Source organism: Balaenoptera acutorostrata, chromosome 20 (genome assembly GCF_949987535.1).
Source record: "Balaenoptera acutorostrata chromosome 20, mBalAcu1.1, whole genome shotgun sequence".
NCBI classification, from domain to species: domain Eukaryota; kingdom Metazoa; phylum Chordata; class Mammalia; order Artiodactyla; family Balaenopteridae; genus Balaenoptera; species Balaenoptera acutorostrata.
Genome location: NC_080083.1, coordinates 50130519 through 50147838, shown reverse-complemented (window position 1 = coordinate 50147838; position 17320 = coordinate 50130519). Strand labels below are relative to the sequence as shown.

The window sequence follows — 17320 nt, the reverse complement described above, 5'->3', positions numbered from 1 at the left end:
TTTTCATCAGCCCCTGGAGAGAGCAGGAGCCTTGCCCAAGCCTAAGAGCACTGCCGTGTCTTCCAACTTCTCAAGACTTATATTGAAATCTAACTCCCATCCCCACAAATCCAGAGTGATCTAGATTTTAAGTACTACACCCCAATTTCTCGGTAAACCATTTCGAATCTAGCCTTACCACGAATCCTTCCATGACACAACTTAAACATTCTTCTGATCAAAATGCACTCTGAGTGTTTACAGGGCAAAGATACATCTGACATCTTTAAGGAACGCAATGCAAGTGGGGCTAGACTGAGGAGCCAGTAATACTTGTGTCACCCCATGCCCTGCCTCCTGGCTAGCCCCCTCCTCAGTTATGTTGAGCCCCAGGTCCCCTAGTGGAGGGATCAGGTAGAAGACCGAGCTGCAGGAGGTCGGAGGCCTCTTGCTAGATTTGGGATTCTGTTCATTCATTTCTGGGCCACAACTCTGGCCAGGGGATTCTGTCTATACAAACAGGTTGAGGCACGTCTGCAAGACTACCTTTCATTCCGTGCCTCTGTGATCTGGGTCTAGTTTTCTAAACATGATAGAAGGTAGAGAATCAGCAAAGCAAGATGCAGTCCTGGATAGTGACAGCTTTAAGACTACAGTAGCCCTGGCTGACGGCAGAGCCTCTGAAATTAGGTTCAGCCTGGCTGTGGCTGCTCTTGAGGTCAATCCACTGTGTGTGTGTGTGTGTGTGTGTGTGTGTGTGTGTGTGTGTGCGTGCGCACGCGTGTGTGATCCCAGAGCAGCAGATCCTTTCCTTCCAGCCTCAATCCATGGATACGCTATCCCAGCCAAGGTGTGGGAAGCTTCCCCACCCCCAGCCTCTTATTTATATTATGCCCTCAGCATCAGCTGGCAAATGAGTCCCATGTTTCATTTGCCACGTTCCTTCCCCTAAAAAAAAAGGTCATTCGTTTTATGATCAAGCTAACATACATTCACTTTTGAGTAAAGCAAATAAATGTTTAATAAAATTCCGAACCTCGTAAGACGTTGGCTTTATAGCTTCCTGGCTGAGAAGACGGCATTTGTGAGGGCGAGAAGATAATGAAATGGCTGAAGTTACTGAGGATAGCTTGTAATTGATCAGGAAATAAAACTATTACATCCCTGTGTTGCTCCGTGAAAATGACCCGGTAGGAAGACTAAATGGGGCTTTGAAAAACCTGTACCTCCTTCACTTCCTATTTGCCAGCGCTGTTCAGAGAGCAGTGAAGGGCAAAAGAAGTAACTCCATCACGATGGAAACCCAGTTCAGGAAAAAAGATCATGTGTAGCTTCCTCCTGCAAACTAAATTCGTTTTCTACGGCCAGGCCAGCAGGGGCTGTGAATTCTTGAATGGGATGCCTGCAGTAGGGAGGGGCAGAGGCCACTCTGGTTAACTGTCCCGACAAGCTAAGAAAAATGACATCGGGTGTGGTTGAAAGCTGGCGGCTGGCTGCTTCTAGGATAAATGTTCCCAATGAGTTCGGAGGACTCAGGAATGAAGGAATAAAAATCACCCTGAATATATGAACGCATAAAGGCTATTTTCAGGCAACGCAATACTAGCTTGAAACATATGTCTCTTCCCAGTTTGTTTTATTCTTGCCATTTTTGTTGTTATTACTTTTTAAAATCCTCTTATTCTCTTCATGCAGAACGAGGTGGGTAATTGATTTCTTTATCAAGATGCCGGGCGATACATTTTTCAGGCTTTCAGGGAGCACAGAAAACCTAAAACCATTGTCTGGCAGATGCAGCTTTCAGCTGCAATCATCTTTATCTTTATCATCAGGTAAGCCTGCTGGCATATGTTTTTATTCAGAAGCGTAGTCTTTTACTGGTCAAGTAACATTCTTTGTGATTGCATTATCCAAAAATAAAAAAAGAATTTTTTAACAATGATCGACATAAAGCTTGTTAGATCATTTTTAATGGTAATGAATTGGTTCCTGAAGACTTGATTAAAGAGAAAACTAGGTCAATTTGAGCAGAGTCCAAATGAGGCAGAAAGAAAGTCCATGGAGGGGGGCGGGGCAAGGAAGTTGTGGAACCACAAACTCAGTAAAAGAAAAAATTTAAAAAGTACAAAATCACAAAGAAAAAACGAATCAACCTCGCATATCTTCTCTGGAGATACATATATGTAAATGTTAGGAAAGGGACTAGAAACCTTACTAACTGATAATAATAGTATCAGTTGAGAGTAACTTTGTTGCGGAAAGGGTGAGGAGAGCTAATTAAAGAAGACAAAGCATGTTTATATATATATTTTCCCATTCCTTGTACCACTTATTTATTTTTTATTAATTTCGATTGCAATATAATTTACATACCATAAAATTCACCGAATAATTGTACAGTTCAGTGGGTTTTAGTCTATTCACAAGGTTATGCAACCATCACCACTATCTAATTCCAGAGCATTTCCATCACCCCAAAAAGAAGCCTTGTAACCATTGGCAGTCACTCCCCATTTCCCCTTTCCCATCTCCTGGCATCCCACTAATCTACTTTCTGTCTCTATGAATTTGCTTATTCTGGACATTTCATGTATTGAAGTCATACAATATGTGGGCTTTTGTGTCTGGCTTCTTTCATTAAGCATCATTTTTTTTTTTTTTAATGGTGGAAAAATAAACATAAAATCCATTTACCATTTTAACCATTTTAAACTGTCTAGTTCAGTGGCATTAAGTACATCCACACTGCTGTGCGATCATCATCCCTATTCCTCTCCAGAACTTTATCAGCATCCCAAACTGAAACTCTGTACCCATTAAACAGTAACTCCCCATTTCCCTCCTCCCACAGCCCCTGGCAACTACATCCTACTTTCTGTCTCTATGAATCTGACTATTCTAGGGACCTCATATAAGTGGAATTGTATAGTATTTATCCTTTTGCGTCTGGCTTATTTCACTTGGCACGTCTTCAAGGTTCAACCTTGTCGAAGCATATGTCAGAATTTCCTTCCTTTAAAAGATTGAATAGGGGACTTCCCTGGTGGTCCAGCGGTTAATACTCCACGCTTCCACTGCAGGGGGCCCGCATTGGATCCCTGGTTGGGGAATTAAGATCCCACATGCTGCAGGGTGCGGCCAATAAATAAATAAAAGATTGAATAATGTTCCATTGTATGGATGTATCCATTCATCAGTTGATGGACATTGGGTTGTTTTCACTTTTTGGCAATTATGAATGATGCTACTGTAAACATCTGTGTACAAGTTTTTGCATGAACATGTTTTCAATTCTCTTGGCTATATACCTAGGAGTAGAATTGCTGGGTCATATGGCAACTCATGTTTAACCTTTTGAGGAGCTGCCAACGTATTTTCCACAGTGCTGCACCATTTTACACTCTCACCAACAATATATAAGGGTTCTAATTTCTCCACATCCACCAACACTTGTTATTTTCCTTTTTAAAAAAAATTATAGGGGGCTTCCCTGGTGGTGCAGTGGTTGAGAGTCTGCCTGCTAATGCAGGGGACACGGGTTCGAGCCCTGGTCTGGGAAGATCCCACATGCCGCGGAGCAACTGGGCCCGTGGGCCACAACTACTGAGCCTGCGTGTCTGGAGCCTGTGCTCCGCAACAAGAGAGGCCGCGATAGTGAGAGGCCCGCGCACCGCGATGAAGAGTGGCCCCCACTTGCCACAAGTAGAGAAAGCCCTTGCACAGAAACGAAGACCCAACACAGCCAAAAATAAATAAATAATTCTTTTAAAAAAATAATAAATAAATAAATAAAAGATTACTATTAAAAAAAAAAAGAAATCAGCAACTTGGCAAAAAAAAAAAAAAATTACAGCCATCCTAGTGGATCTCATTTTGGCTTAGGTTTGAATTTATAATATTTTAATTGTTTAAATCAGGAGAATATATTAATTCTTTTCTTGTATAACTAGTAAAATAATTATTTTACAAAAGAAGTGCATCAAATGTAAAGAACAAAACATATCTAAGGTGCTGTCACTGCAAATAGATTATTCACTTAGCTAACAGAGTTTAAGGGTAAGTCAGAGCAAGGCTCAGGGCAGATGTGAACTGCAGTGTTCTTCCCAGGGAGACGATGGGATGGTAGAGATTTAACCTCCATGTACTTAAAAGATAATAATCAAAAGACAAACTTTTTGAGAACTTCGCATGTTACCAGGCTCTGTGTTAAATGCTTTATGTGAATTTTTTTCATTTAGTCCTTGAAACAGTCCTAAGCAATAAGTACTATTCTTTATTTTTAACAGCTGGGAAAACTAGGACTTAGAGAGGTTAAAGAATTATGCAAATCATGCTATTATGTGGTAGCCCCAGGGCTGAATCCAGACCTGATTCCTGAGTATTAACATTGGACAATTCCATGTCACTGTACACACACTTCTCAGTGTTCTCCTATTAATAAAATAATAATTATAGAATCATAATAATTATTATTATCCCTAACTTTAAGCAGCGTTTGCTGAGTTTCAGGCACTGTACTGGGCTCCTCATGTGCATTCTTTTATTTAATATGCATAACAACCCTATGAGATGGGTACAGTGGTCATTGTCCCCATTTTACATATGACACAATAGAGGTCAAGAAACCTGCCCCGGATTACAGAGCTGCCCCAACACATTTAGTCTTTTTTTTTTTTTTTTTTTGCCATACTGCGTGGCATGTGGGATCTTAGATACCCGACCAGGGATCAAACCCATGCCCCCTGCAGTGGAAGCACAGAGTCTTAACCACTGGACAGCCAGGGAAATCTCCATTTATTCTTCTTACTGTTGCCCGAACATGCTGGGTCCAGTGAGTGAGTAAGTGAAGGCATCCATGGACATTCCCACCGCCCTAAATTTGCTTCCTCCATTCCTGCAGTCCAGAATAGCTTGTCTGCCTGGATTGAGTCCTTCCTCCCCTCCCCCCTGGCCCCTGATGATGTCACTTTCTCTGGGCACATACAAGACCATCAGCTCTCACCCATCAAGTTGTTCCAGTCCCTTCAATCCTGTAATAATCCTTTGCTCTTTTTTTTTTTTTAAAGATTTTTTTTTTTTTTTAATGCAGACCATTTTTAAAGTCTTCATTGAATTTGTTACAATATTGCTTCTGCTTTATGTTTTGGTTTTTTGGCTGCAAGGCATGTGAGATCTTAGCTCCCAGATCAGGGATCAAACTCACACCCCCTGCACTGGAAGGCGAAGTCTTAACCACTGGACCGCCAGGGAAGTCCCATAATCCTTCACTCTTAAGTTACCAGTTGGTTCTCCTTTTGCACATTCAACAACAAATCGCTCGTCTCTACTCCATTCTGCTAGGTATGTTGGGAGGAGATGAATAAGATGCATTTCTACCCTTGGTGGGTTCTCCCCACCTGCAGGTGGAACAGATGTGTAAACAAGCAAATACAACACAGTGGGAGAAATGCAAAAGAGAAATACATGTGATGAATTGGGCAACACATATAACCAGAAATAAAGAGATGCAGATGCAAGGCTCAGGGAGGTTCAGTAGAACAAACCCAGGCAAGTGACAATGCGGCCCTGAACTTATCAAAATTCATCGGCATATTTTAAAAGGTGTATAGTGGTGCTGGTTTCGAGCCCTAGCTCCATCATGCTCTAGCTTATGGGCAAATGACATGGCCTCGGGGCTTCAGTTTCTGTCTAAGGAAGATAATACCTGCTCCAGAGTGGTGCTTTAATATAGAGGATTAAATGAGATAATATCTCAAAATGTATACGTGCCATCAATGATAATTGTAAATTACTATTGAAAAACATTTTAATACAGAAGAAAACCTTTTAGCACAAAGATATTCATGAAGTGTTATTTGTAATAGGAAAAACATTGAAACAAACTCAAAATCCTCCTGGAATATTATGCAGCCATTAAATTGTGAGTCTGTATTGTAGAATTACAAATACAAAAGCCCTAGACAAAACTGTGTATGTGGTGTCATCTTGGCTATGTAATTATATTCCAAGAGTCCCCGGGCCTCTCCAGCCTGTGGGTTTAAATGAGGCCACATTTACCTTGTACCCAAATTTCTCTGCCTCATTGCCCCCACCTGCTCCTGCAGACCTTTGCAAATGTTCTGGGCGCCCTAGGGAATAGCTAGAGCATATCTGCTTTCCCCTGCCACCCCAATATTCATCAAATGTCTGTACTTATAGACACAGCCACTCTTTCCAGAACTTTGCCCTTGCTAGTACTTCACAGTGGACACCTCCGTGGAAGGTGACCAACCACCGGGTTTGCCTGGACCCAAGAGGTTTCCTGGGATGCAAGACTCAGGCTAAAACTGGGCAAGTCCTTGGCAGATCGGGATAAGTTGGTGACTCTATTTCACTGCACGGAATACTTCCAAAGATGCAAACATTTTAGGTCCCCAGATGGCGTTTGTTTTCTCAGCTGGAGGCAGGCTGTGTTCCTCCCTAAATAAGGACTGATGGGTGAGCAGAATATTTGTGTTTAAATTCAGAGGGCTTTTACTTCTGGTACCAGGGAAGTGAGAAAACTAATCAAATGATTGCTTGAGAAACAGGTGATCAGAGCACAGGTCTGGACAAGAGATGCTGGTTTGGGAAACATGAGCTCATTGGGTGGCAACAGAAGTCACGGATGTGGGTGAGAGGGTCCAGGCGATGTGTAAGTAGGACAGAAGTCTGAGTATAATGACATTGGAGCCAGTAGGTGGAGAGAGATGAGTCCACAAAAGAAACTGAGGGGAGTGGTCAAAGAGATCAGAGGGAAAGTAGGATTTGAGGTTCACAGGTCTGGGGTACAGTTTCCTCAATCAGCCCTTGTTTTCCATTTGGTTATGCCTTACCCCAAAGCCAGTGTTTTTGTTGTTGTTGTTGTTTTGTTTTGTTTTTTGTTTTTAAAATTTATTTATTTATTTATTTTTGGCTGCATTGGGTCTTTGTTGCTGTGTGCGGGCTTTTTCTAGTTGTGGCAAGCAGGGGCTACTCTTCGTTGCGGTGCGCGGGCTTCTCACTGCAGTGGCTTCTCTTCTTGCGGAGCACGGGCTCTAGGTGCGCGGGCTTCAGTAGTTGTGGCGCTCTCGGGCTTAGTTACTCTGCCGCATGTGGGATCTTCCCGGACCAGGGCTCGAACCCGTGTCCCCTGCATTGGCAGGTGGATTCTTAACCACTGTGCCACCAGGGAAGGCCCCCAAAGCTAGTGTTGATACTGACTAATCATTCTCTCTCTCTCTCTTTTTTTTTGGCCATGCAGCGCGGCATGTGGGATCTTAGTTCCCCCACCAGGGATCGAACCCGTGCCCCCAGCAGTGGAAGCGCGAAGTCCTAACCACTGGACCGCCAGGGAATTCCCTGACTGATCATTCTCTACATCATGGAATAGACTTCTCTTCCTGTTCTTTCATCTCTGAAATGTAAATGATTCTCCAAGGTCTATATGAGGTGCTCTTTTCTCTCTCTGCACTTCCTTTCATAGTAGTTTAACTTATCCACGTGGCTGCCACTTTCATCTCAATAAGTCTGGCTCCCAAATCATACCTCTAGTTTTAATCTCGCTAGAGCTTCGGTCCACATTTCAAACTGTCTCCTAGACATTTCCACCTCATTTTCCCATCAGTAAGCCAAATCCAGCCTACCTAAATAAGAAGCATCGCAGGATCATAAGCACAGATGCTAGCATTGGAAGGAACCATAGAGATGATCTAATCCAGACCTGCCGAACCAGGGAGCTATGACACACACTAGTGCACAGCGAATGAGGTATGGGCGGGCGGAGACGTTCATCCTCCCAGCCCCCAGCGTGGCTGGAGCCTCTGGACCAGTCACCCCTGTTCACTACAGCCTCATCCTCTGATGGCCTTCAGAGAGGGGGGCGGGGTCTGAGAGTGAGCAAGAGGCCACCACTGGCAGCCAGATGCAGGGCACATCGTTGCCTACGTAGAGATGCTGGAGGAGTTTGTGTCCCAGGTGCCCAAGGAACGTAAGGAGCAGCCAGCGGGCAGGGAGTTGTGAATGAGTGCGCGTGTGTGGCGGGGGTTCTGTGCAGACAGCTCAGAAACTCCATCTCCACAAACTTTGATGTTGGATAATTTTGTCTGTTTGTGGCCAGTGTGCCACAAATGATGTCCAAACTGTGAACTGACTATTCTAATAGTGTCCGTGTTCTGTAAACCAGGGCTTCAATCATGGTTTTGAAATACTAGCTATGAACAAGGCTGATTGGATCAAAAATCCACAAGAAATTTTATAAGCACATTTGTCAATGAAAGAAGAGGAAGAGCCTTAAATATAACTTAAATATAATTTCTACTGTTGTAAATGTTTGAACGGTTATCAAAGATGGTTTAAATTTCTTTGGGTCACCTACTGCTACACAGTTCCTTGTCATTTAAAGAGATCACTGTTCAAGAGTCTCAGTCAAGAACGAGCTATTTAAAACACAAAGCTGAGAATATAAAATTAGGTACTAGGATTCAAGTTCAAGTTTCTCATTTAATAAAAATGACTTTTTGAAAAGTGTTAACAAATTCACAATTTAATATCGTCTCTAATGCTATGTATTTAATTTCTATTATAATCACATTCTATAAAGAGAACATTTTATCACATTCAGTAAGCCCCTCTAGTTTTCATTGGGTGCTATAATGTGAAAGGGTTGGTACAGATCTAACCCAGCACCTTAACTTATTTGTGAGGAAACTGGGGCCCAGTCAGGGTGACTCATCTAAGGTCACAGAGCTAATCACTTCCTTCCTAAACGAGCTCCTGCGCTGACTTGCTGAGTCTTACCTGTAGGTCTGTGATACATCATTCTCCAAGTTACCCAAGTCCAAGTCAACTTATGTTCACTTCTCTCTCTGTCGTATCTCACCCAACCTACATCCCCTCTCACATTGAAGGAACCCTCCACTTTATGGGAGCTGACATGCCAGCTGCTTGCCACGTTGGCCTCCAATTTGTAAAAAAACTCAGTATCTGCAAAGCGCAGTAAAGTGAAGCAGGATAAAATGAGGTATGCCTGTATGTTTATTACCATTTTACTGCCACTCCTCCCTCAATTCACACCGTGGCCTTATGGAAAACTCCTGTGACTAGGTGACTAAGGAAGACATTTGAGCTTGGTTTAACAGATGGTATCAGCTGGCAGTGGACTGCTAAGGTGTTCTAGCTACACTTGGAGATGGCTTGAAAATGGTCTTGGAAGTGGCAAAAGGAAGTCTTCCCAGTGGGCAGAGCTTTGAGTTGTACTCTTGTGGTTCTCTTTGCCTTGAGAAAGACTCTACACCAATTCATGGGCCAGGTGGGTAAGGACTTAGGCTGGTGACAAGGAGGTTTGGGAGAGAGGATGTAGCTGTAAATGAACCTCAGAATAGACCTAGAAAGTGAGAGTACTTGTATCCTATATGAATATTTATCAAAATGTCCCCACTCCTGGGACTTCCCTGGTGGCCCAGTGGTTAAGAATCCGCTTTCCAATGCAGGGGACGAGGGTTCAATCCCTGGTTGGGGAATTAAGATCCCACATGCCGCGGGGCAACTGAGCCCGTGCACCACGACTACTGAGCACACAGGCCACCACTAGAGAGAAGCCTGAGCACTGCAACAAAGACCCCGCGTGCCACAATGAAGACCCGATGCAGCCAAAAATAAAATAAATGTTTTTTGGTTTTTTTTGGCTGTGTTGGGTCTTCGTTTCTGTGCGAGGGCTTTCTCCAGTTGCGGCGAGCGGGGGCCACTCTTCATTGCGGTGCGCGGGCCTCTCACTGTCGCGGCCTCTCTTGTTGCGGAGCACAGGCTCCAGACGCGCAGGCTCAGTAGTTGTGGCTCACGGGCCCAGTTGCTCCGCGGCATGTGGGATCTTCCCAGACCAGGGCTTGAACCCATGTCCCCTGCATTGGCAGGCAGATTCTCAACCACTGCGCCACCAGGGAAGCCCAATAAAATAACTTTTAAAAAAAATGTCTCCACTGCTAAAGAAGCTTTAATAAATTAGTGAACAAGACGACTGGTCAGGTGGATGAAGACCTTTTCCTAGTCAACCGACTGCCTGCTCACTGGGGTCATGAGCTCGTCACAGGCTTCTCCTCCGCAAGGCTGGTCTGACTGTTGCCACTGCAGAGTGCCCGTTTTAGAAGGAATCATTATCATGTATTATTTCTGTCACGGTGGTTAAGTGAGTCAACCTCATTGGGGTGAGGTTTATACTGAATTTGGATTTCCTTTCCTACCAGCCATGCCTTTACCATCCTCATCCTAAATGGGTTTACCGAATACTTTATTCACCATCATGGTATCTTATACATCATGGTATCTGTCTTAGTTCAGGCTGTTATCACAAATTACCATAGCCTGTGGGGCTTATAAACAACAGAAATTTATTTCTCACAAGCTGGAAGTCTGAGATCAGGATGCCAGTGTGGTTGGGTTCTAGTGAGAGCCCTCTTCTGGGTTGCAGACTGCCGACTTATTATATCCTCACACAGAGGAGAGCAGAGATGGGAAGCAGGCTCTCTCATAATCTTATAGAGGCATGAATCCCATTCATGCAGGCTCTACCCTCATGATCTTACCTAATCCTAATTAACTCTCAAAGCCCCATCTCCTAATACATCACATTGGGGGGAGGATTTCATCTTACGAATTTTGTGGCGACACAAACATTTAGTCCATAACAGCATCTGACCAAGGAACTAACTTTACAGTGAAATAAGTAAAGAAACTGGCTGTCCTATCAGATTCACTAGCCCCGTATTGTGGACCCCGACAACCAGAAGCAGCTGGCTTTAAGGAATAGTGGAATGACCCAGGGAATTCACGCCTACTGAGCCAGCTGGAAGACAAGAGCTTGAGAGCTTGGATTCTATTTACAATGGTCCCTGGGTATCCTCGGGGAATTGGTTCCAGGACAGCTCTTCCTATACCCTCCCACCCCCAGATAACAAAATCCAAGCATGCCCAAGTCCCTTATATAAAATGGCATAGTATTTGCATATAACCTACACACATTCTCCCATATACTTTAAATCATCTCTAGATCACTTCTAATACCTAATGAGAACCCATTTTATTTACTTATTTTTAATTTATTTTATATTTTTTGGCTGCGTTGGGTCTTCGTTGCTGCGCGCGGTCTTTCTCTAGTTGCGGCGAGGCGGGGGCTACTCTTCGTTGCGGTGCGCGGGCTTCTCGTTGCGGTGGCTGCTCTTGTTGCAGAGCACGGGCTCTAGAGCGCAGGCTCAGTAGTTGTGGCGCACGGGCTTAGTTGCTCTGTGGCATGTGGGATCTTCCCGGACCAGGGATCAAACCGGTGTCCCCTGCATTGGCAGGTGGATTCTTAACCACTGCACCACCAGGGAAGTCCCGAGAACCTATTTTAAAGTAGGTTTCCTCCGTTATGAGATTGTAAACTCTGAAGGCTGTCACCATTTTTAATATCTTTCTGTTTAAGTACATAGCGTTGTACTTTATATAGTGCAGGATACAGGTTGCAAACTTGTAGATACTGGGCTATATCTGAACTGCATTCATTTTGATCAATCTGAAGTGTTTTTTTTTTTTTAAACTGACAGTTGCCAACATTTAAAAATCAAGAGATTTCATGTGAAATGCACATTTCCACCTTCTCTTGAAAAATTCGAAGATCTGGCCATTTTAGGCCCACATTCCCAAAGCTGCGCTCTTTAAACAAAACAGGCACTTCCATCCGCCAAAGTCCTCACCTTGCTCACCTGATTTACTTTCATTAGTCACCTGGTCCCTGAAGGCATGTAAGTTTGCCACCCTTGCTGCTCAAAGGAATTATATTGAATAAATGAATTTGGCAGTTAATGCTTGTACGTTCATTTTCATTTCACATATGCGTTCTATCCTTCTAACTCCATTATAATAAGCCACTTGGTGGACAGAATCCTGTTAACTATTTTTCCTTAAATCACTTTTTGGTGGTCACGTGCTTCAATAAATATTAATATGTTTATAAAACCTTGCTCTTAGCCCCAGACCACTGCGAGTTGAGTCTCCCTGCCTTGGTCTGGGGATGCCTAAAATTTCATCATTATGATTCGTTCCCTGGGTTTAGCCGAGACTTGGTTACTTGTCAGGTAGAGATTAAAATTATTTCCTGATAACACAAACATACAACATTTTAAAGTAGGTATGAGGTGGGAAGTTACCCTTTCTACAGCAAATAAAAAAGTTCTTTCTGAGGTGGTCAAGTTTCTAGCTGGGACCCTGGGAAAGGTGGAGGAGACTGGAATGTAGTTGCATTCTGAAGTTTATCGAAGGCTTTTTGGGTGGGGATTTTGTCCGAAGAGTCTCAGAGCGACCCTCGCTCCGGGTCTGGCAGCTTTGGGCGTGGCTTCTGGCACAGCCCCCGAGCAGTTGTCACCGGGCTCAATTTCAGGACTCTCCAGAGCCCAGCCTTCGGAGTTTCACATTTCTGGGGGCTCGTCTCCCCGCCCCCAGGTAATTTCCCTCCGTTGCTGGAGCTGCCCTGCCCCCTCGGTCGCTGGAGTCTCCCCCTCTGCCCGACACCCTCTCTGGCTCTTTCAGCATCAGTTTCCCCAAGGGGGCAGGAGGGGGACGAACTTGGGGGCTTCCCGGCCCTCGTCTTGGAGCCGGGGAAGGGGAGATGCGGGCAGGAGGCCCTGTGAGTTCAGGCTCGGCAGCCGGCTCCCGAGGCCTTCGGCCCGCGGCACTTCGCGAGGGAGCGCCCCTCTGCCCGGAGCCCCGCCGGCGGCTGCAGTCCAGCCACGCCGAGCGGAGGGGGCCCGGGGCTCCCCGCCCCCGACCCGGCGTTGCCGCGCTCCCCCTAGCGGCCGCCGTGCGGCCTCGCTCCGTCCCAGGCTCGTCGGCGGCGCAGCTCACGTGACCGCGCTCCGGGCCTGCGGCCGCTGTCGGTTCCCCCAGTCACCGAGCGAGAGGGAAGAAACAAGATGGCGGCTGAAGGCGATCCGGAGTGGGGCCCCAGCAATTCGGATTGAGCCTTCTCCCTCCACCCGCTTCCGCCGGCCGGGCCCCTCCCGCCCGGCCCCGCGGGCCTCCCCACCCGGTCCCGGCGCCCCCCACCGCCACCCCTCCGCCCGCCCCTCCCCCCTCCGCTTTCCCTTCTCCCCCCGCCTCGGCTCCGACATGAGGGGCCGGCGGGGCAGGCCGCCCAAGCAGCCCGCGGCTCCCGCTGCGGAGCGCTGCGCCCCGGCCCCGCCGCCGCCGCCGCCGCCCACGTCCGGACCCATCGGGGGGCTCCGCTCGCGGCACCGCGGCAGCAGCCGGGGCAGGTGGGCCGCCGCCCAGGCTGAGGTGGCGCCCAAGACGCGGCTGAGCTCGCCCAGGGGGGGCAGCAGTAGCCGGAGGAAGCCGCCGCCGCCGCCGGCCCCCCCTAGCACCAGCGCCCCGGGCCGGGGGGGGCGAGGAGGCGGGGGCGGCAGGACGGGGGGCGGGGGCGGCGGCGGCCACCTGGCCCGGACCACCCCGGCCCGGAGGGCCGTCAACAAAGTGGTGTACGATGACCACGAGAGCGAGGAGGAGGAGGAGGAGGAGGACATGGTCTCCGAGGAGGAGGAGGAGGAGGAGGACGGCGAGGCTGAGGAGACCCAGGATTCTGAGGACGACGAGGAGGATGAGATGGAAGAGGACGACGATGACTCCGATTATCCGGAGGAGATGGAAGACGACGACGACGACGACGCCAGTTATTGCACGGAAAGCAGCTTCAGGAGCCATAGCACCTATAGCAGCACTCCAGGTACCCACCCAGCCCAGTTGCTGCAGACTCCTTCCCCACCTCCTCCCCCTTCTCCCCTCGCTCACTCCCTCTCTGGTCTCCCCCCACCCCCTCCTCCCCCCCCAGACAGAGGGGAAATGCGACGGCACATCAAGTGGCAAAAAACTAGATTTACAAGAGGAAAGAGGCGCATTGTTCAAAATGGAGATTGCATTGTTGCAGTTCGCAGGCCACACACTCGCGCTCTCTCTCCCTCTCCCCCCACCAACCCCCTCTTTTTCCTCTTAAAAATTTGTGCCAGTGCAGTGTCTCCACCGGGCAGGGTTGAAACTTTGGCACACACACATCCATTGCATTCATTTTTCTCCCCTTGTTTTGGTTTGGTTTTTTGGAATGAAAGAAGCCTCTTGTTTTTGCAAACCTCTTTGCATTTCTAATGTGGTTTCTTTTAGATTTTTATTCTATATCTGTTCCTAAAAAGGGAATTCAGGATTTAGACAGATTGTGCCATACAAACACACACAAAAGATGCTTCTCTTCACACCCCGAGCTGTGTGGTTTTAAAAGTGTCTTAAGGAAATGGATCAGTTGGGTTAGTAGGGGAGCCTTATCTGGTCCTGTGTGTTTGTTTTTATTCTTGAGTGCTAATGGGCGCGTGCAACAGTTGCGAGTAAATGGCCGATTAAAAAGCGAAGCGGAAAAACCAAAGGAAACCAAAACAAATTTAGTATTTCATCTGATTCAAAATCATTTTGGTAAAATGCAAAATAAAGTAAGAGACCTCAGGAACATGCGTCTTAACTAATTTGATCCCTTTGCCTGAGAAATGCAGTTTCCTGTCACCTGTTGCAGAGACGTGTAGTTGATCATGCAGACGTAATTGCTGAAGATGAACTTTTGGACCAACTCCCAAGTCACACAGCAGAAGTATAGGGAGATTTATTGCAAAATGACTTTTTATTTTCATTCTGTTTCTGAGGATAATAGTCCTCCCTGATCTGTAATGAATTTCTCCATGGTGACTCCTCTCCTGTTTTCTCAGAGTTCCTCTAGGCTGGTGCTGAGATGCATTTTGTTTATTTAAAACACACACACACACACAATGGCTGCTTTGTATTAAATACGTAATTGCGGCTTACTAAATTGTGAAAAAACCCGTAACTTATAGCGATAACCTACAAGACTTTTCCTTTATATTTTTGTTAATCTGGATTAACTAAATTAGAATCCAGTTTTCAGAGCATTTACAAAGTGAAGTTCGTGAGGGAATAGGATCTTAACAAAGTGATAAAGGTGTGTCACTTGTTTTTAAAAGAGACTAGGATAGTAGAAGTAGTTATATTTAAATGTGTCTGTTTTTTAATAAATGCCTAAATACTCATTGGAGGAGTATGAGTATTAAGTCAGATGTAAACCTGTTTAGATTGTCCTAACAGCACATGAAAAAGGTAATTTCTTTTGCCTGACAGAATATCTGCCTGTCTTTGGGGTCGGGTGTGGGGAGAGCTGGGAGGAGAATGAAAGGAATGAATCAAATGTCAAGTGTTCGTGTCCTGTATGTAGAAGGGACTACACACCATTCTTCATTTCTTGCCAGCTTAATTTTAGTACGTCTTTTATAGTAATAGTTTTTACTTTAAGAAATCACATGTGGTCTTTTCTACCAAGAGCCCAGAATGGAAAGACCTGTGGAGAGTAAATTACACTACTGGAGGAAGTTTTCTCAGATGAGACAGAGCTAAGGCGTTTTGGCAGGGTGGTTCAGCTAACTTTAACTCCTCTTTGAAGGCCTAGCAAATAATATTTAGGGTTGAGAGCCATGTATATGCTGAGTTAAATTACAGTTTGTTGTTTGGTTTCCTTTTTTAAAAAGATGCTTATATCTTTATGTACTTCCATGACATTTCGTTTTTTCTGATGACATTCGTAGTCTACCTTGTGTATGGTTGTCCTACCTTTACATGAAATTATGGATTATATATCTTTATAGTAATCTTAACACCCCCTGCAGTTCCTAGTACAGCGTCTCGCACACAGCCGGTGCTCATCAGAGATTGGTTGGACAGATGATTGTTAGTAGGTGAGAACTTGTAATGGATGAAGTTGGGCTAATTCTACTGTGGGTGCCAGAATTCCTAAATATTTTGGATTGGGGAAACTAAATATTGGTCTAATTAGATTTTGATACTTTGACCAGGGAATGTTTTTAGTAGCAGAGTTAGTGTGTTTTGAGCTGCTGTTTCATATTGCTTGCCAGGCATTTTCCTTTCTTTATTGGATGTGGTGTTAATGTGTTAGATGTTTTACTTTTTGAAACATTATTTCTCAAGATTGTTAGATGTTTTACTTTTTGAAACATTATTTCTCAAGATTGTAGAACAGATGATACATTTTGCCATTCTAAACTTTTAGAATATGTCTACTTGCCTAGAATAACAATGCATGACAGTGAGTTGTTTAGGCTAAGCACTTGTATCATTAGTTTTATTGTCTGTACTTCTAGGTAAATGTGTATGTATATGCTTTGGAAGGAAAAAATGTTCTAGATGGTTTAAGATATCCCCAAAGCTCATAAATAAATATGTTTGGTGGATTTGAATCCAGCTGTATTGTCAGGGCTCAGAGAGGAATATACTTTATTGGTAATTTAGAGAAGATGATTAAGCTTTGTAAACTAGAATGTTGGCTTAAGTACTAAATATTCAATTCCTAGTATAAGAAATTACTCATTCATCTATTCATATGTTGAGTACTTTGTAGGTAATATACCTGTTGATGCGAAGACATTGGTTGATGTTACTAGCTTAATTTTCTAAAACCATATATTTAAAAAAGTTTATTCACTGGAGGTGAAATGTTTTCCTTTTAATGGACAGAAATATTAAATGGGTACGTAAGGTACTCACATGACAGATATTACTAGAGGTATAACAATTTGTTAATACAAAATTGAAATCATCTAGTTTTGCTTAAATTCAAGGCATTTGGTTGAATAAGGCTTTTACTTTTATTGTTAAAATTTAGTTATTTTAGCCTGTAGGTTTTATGACATAGTTTGCCAGTACATTGAGAAGGATTGTATAGAAAATCTATTTTGAATAGGCATTTGGTAAAGTTCTGACAGCACCTTGAAATCAAGCATTTGCTACTTCAAAAAAGTTAAATCAGACTTTAAACAGAATAGTTCTTGCATTTAACTTGTGTGGAACTTCTAAGAATACCTAGGTGGTATTTTGAAATTTGGAGCTTCTGATGACTTCAGAAAGCAAAAGCTATGGTGTTGCCCTGGGAGAGTTCGTGATTTATGTCCTCTAAGTCAGGGGTCCCCAACCCCCGGGTCCGGTGCTGGTCCGCAGCCTGTTAGGAACCGGCCTGCCCAGCAGGAGGTGAGCGCGAGGACTGAAGCTTCGTCTGTGCTCCCCGTCGCTCACATTACCGCCTGAGCCATCATCCCCCCACCCCCCAACCCCGTCCATGGAAAAATTGTCTTCCATGAAGCCGGTCCCTGGTGCCAAAAAGGTTGGGGACCTGTGCTCTAAGGATTATGACAGTGGAGATGGGTGGCGTAGGTGCCATGAGTGAACTGTAGATTTATCTGAAGCAGAATTTGTC

The 17320-nt window shown here is 45.0% G+C and overlaps 1 protein-coding gene across 14 annotated transcripts in view; it reads left to right on the top strand.

Moving 5' to 3' along the window:
* The first annotated feature begins 12904 nt into the window (after positions 1-12904).
* BPTF (bromodomain PHD finger transcription factor) overlaps positions 12905-17320 on the top strand; it is a 141174-nt gene continuing 136758 nt past the window's right edge. For all 14 annotated transcript variants that reach the window (XM_057535434.1, XM_057535429.1, XM_057535430.1 and 11 more), the window contains exon 1: positions 12905-13729. In XM_057535434.1, the coding sequence (XP_057391417.1) occupies positions 13117-13729 (613 nt within the window). In that variant the 5' untranslated portion in view covers positions 12905-13116. The remainder of the gene's footprint in view (positions 13730-17320) is intronic.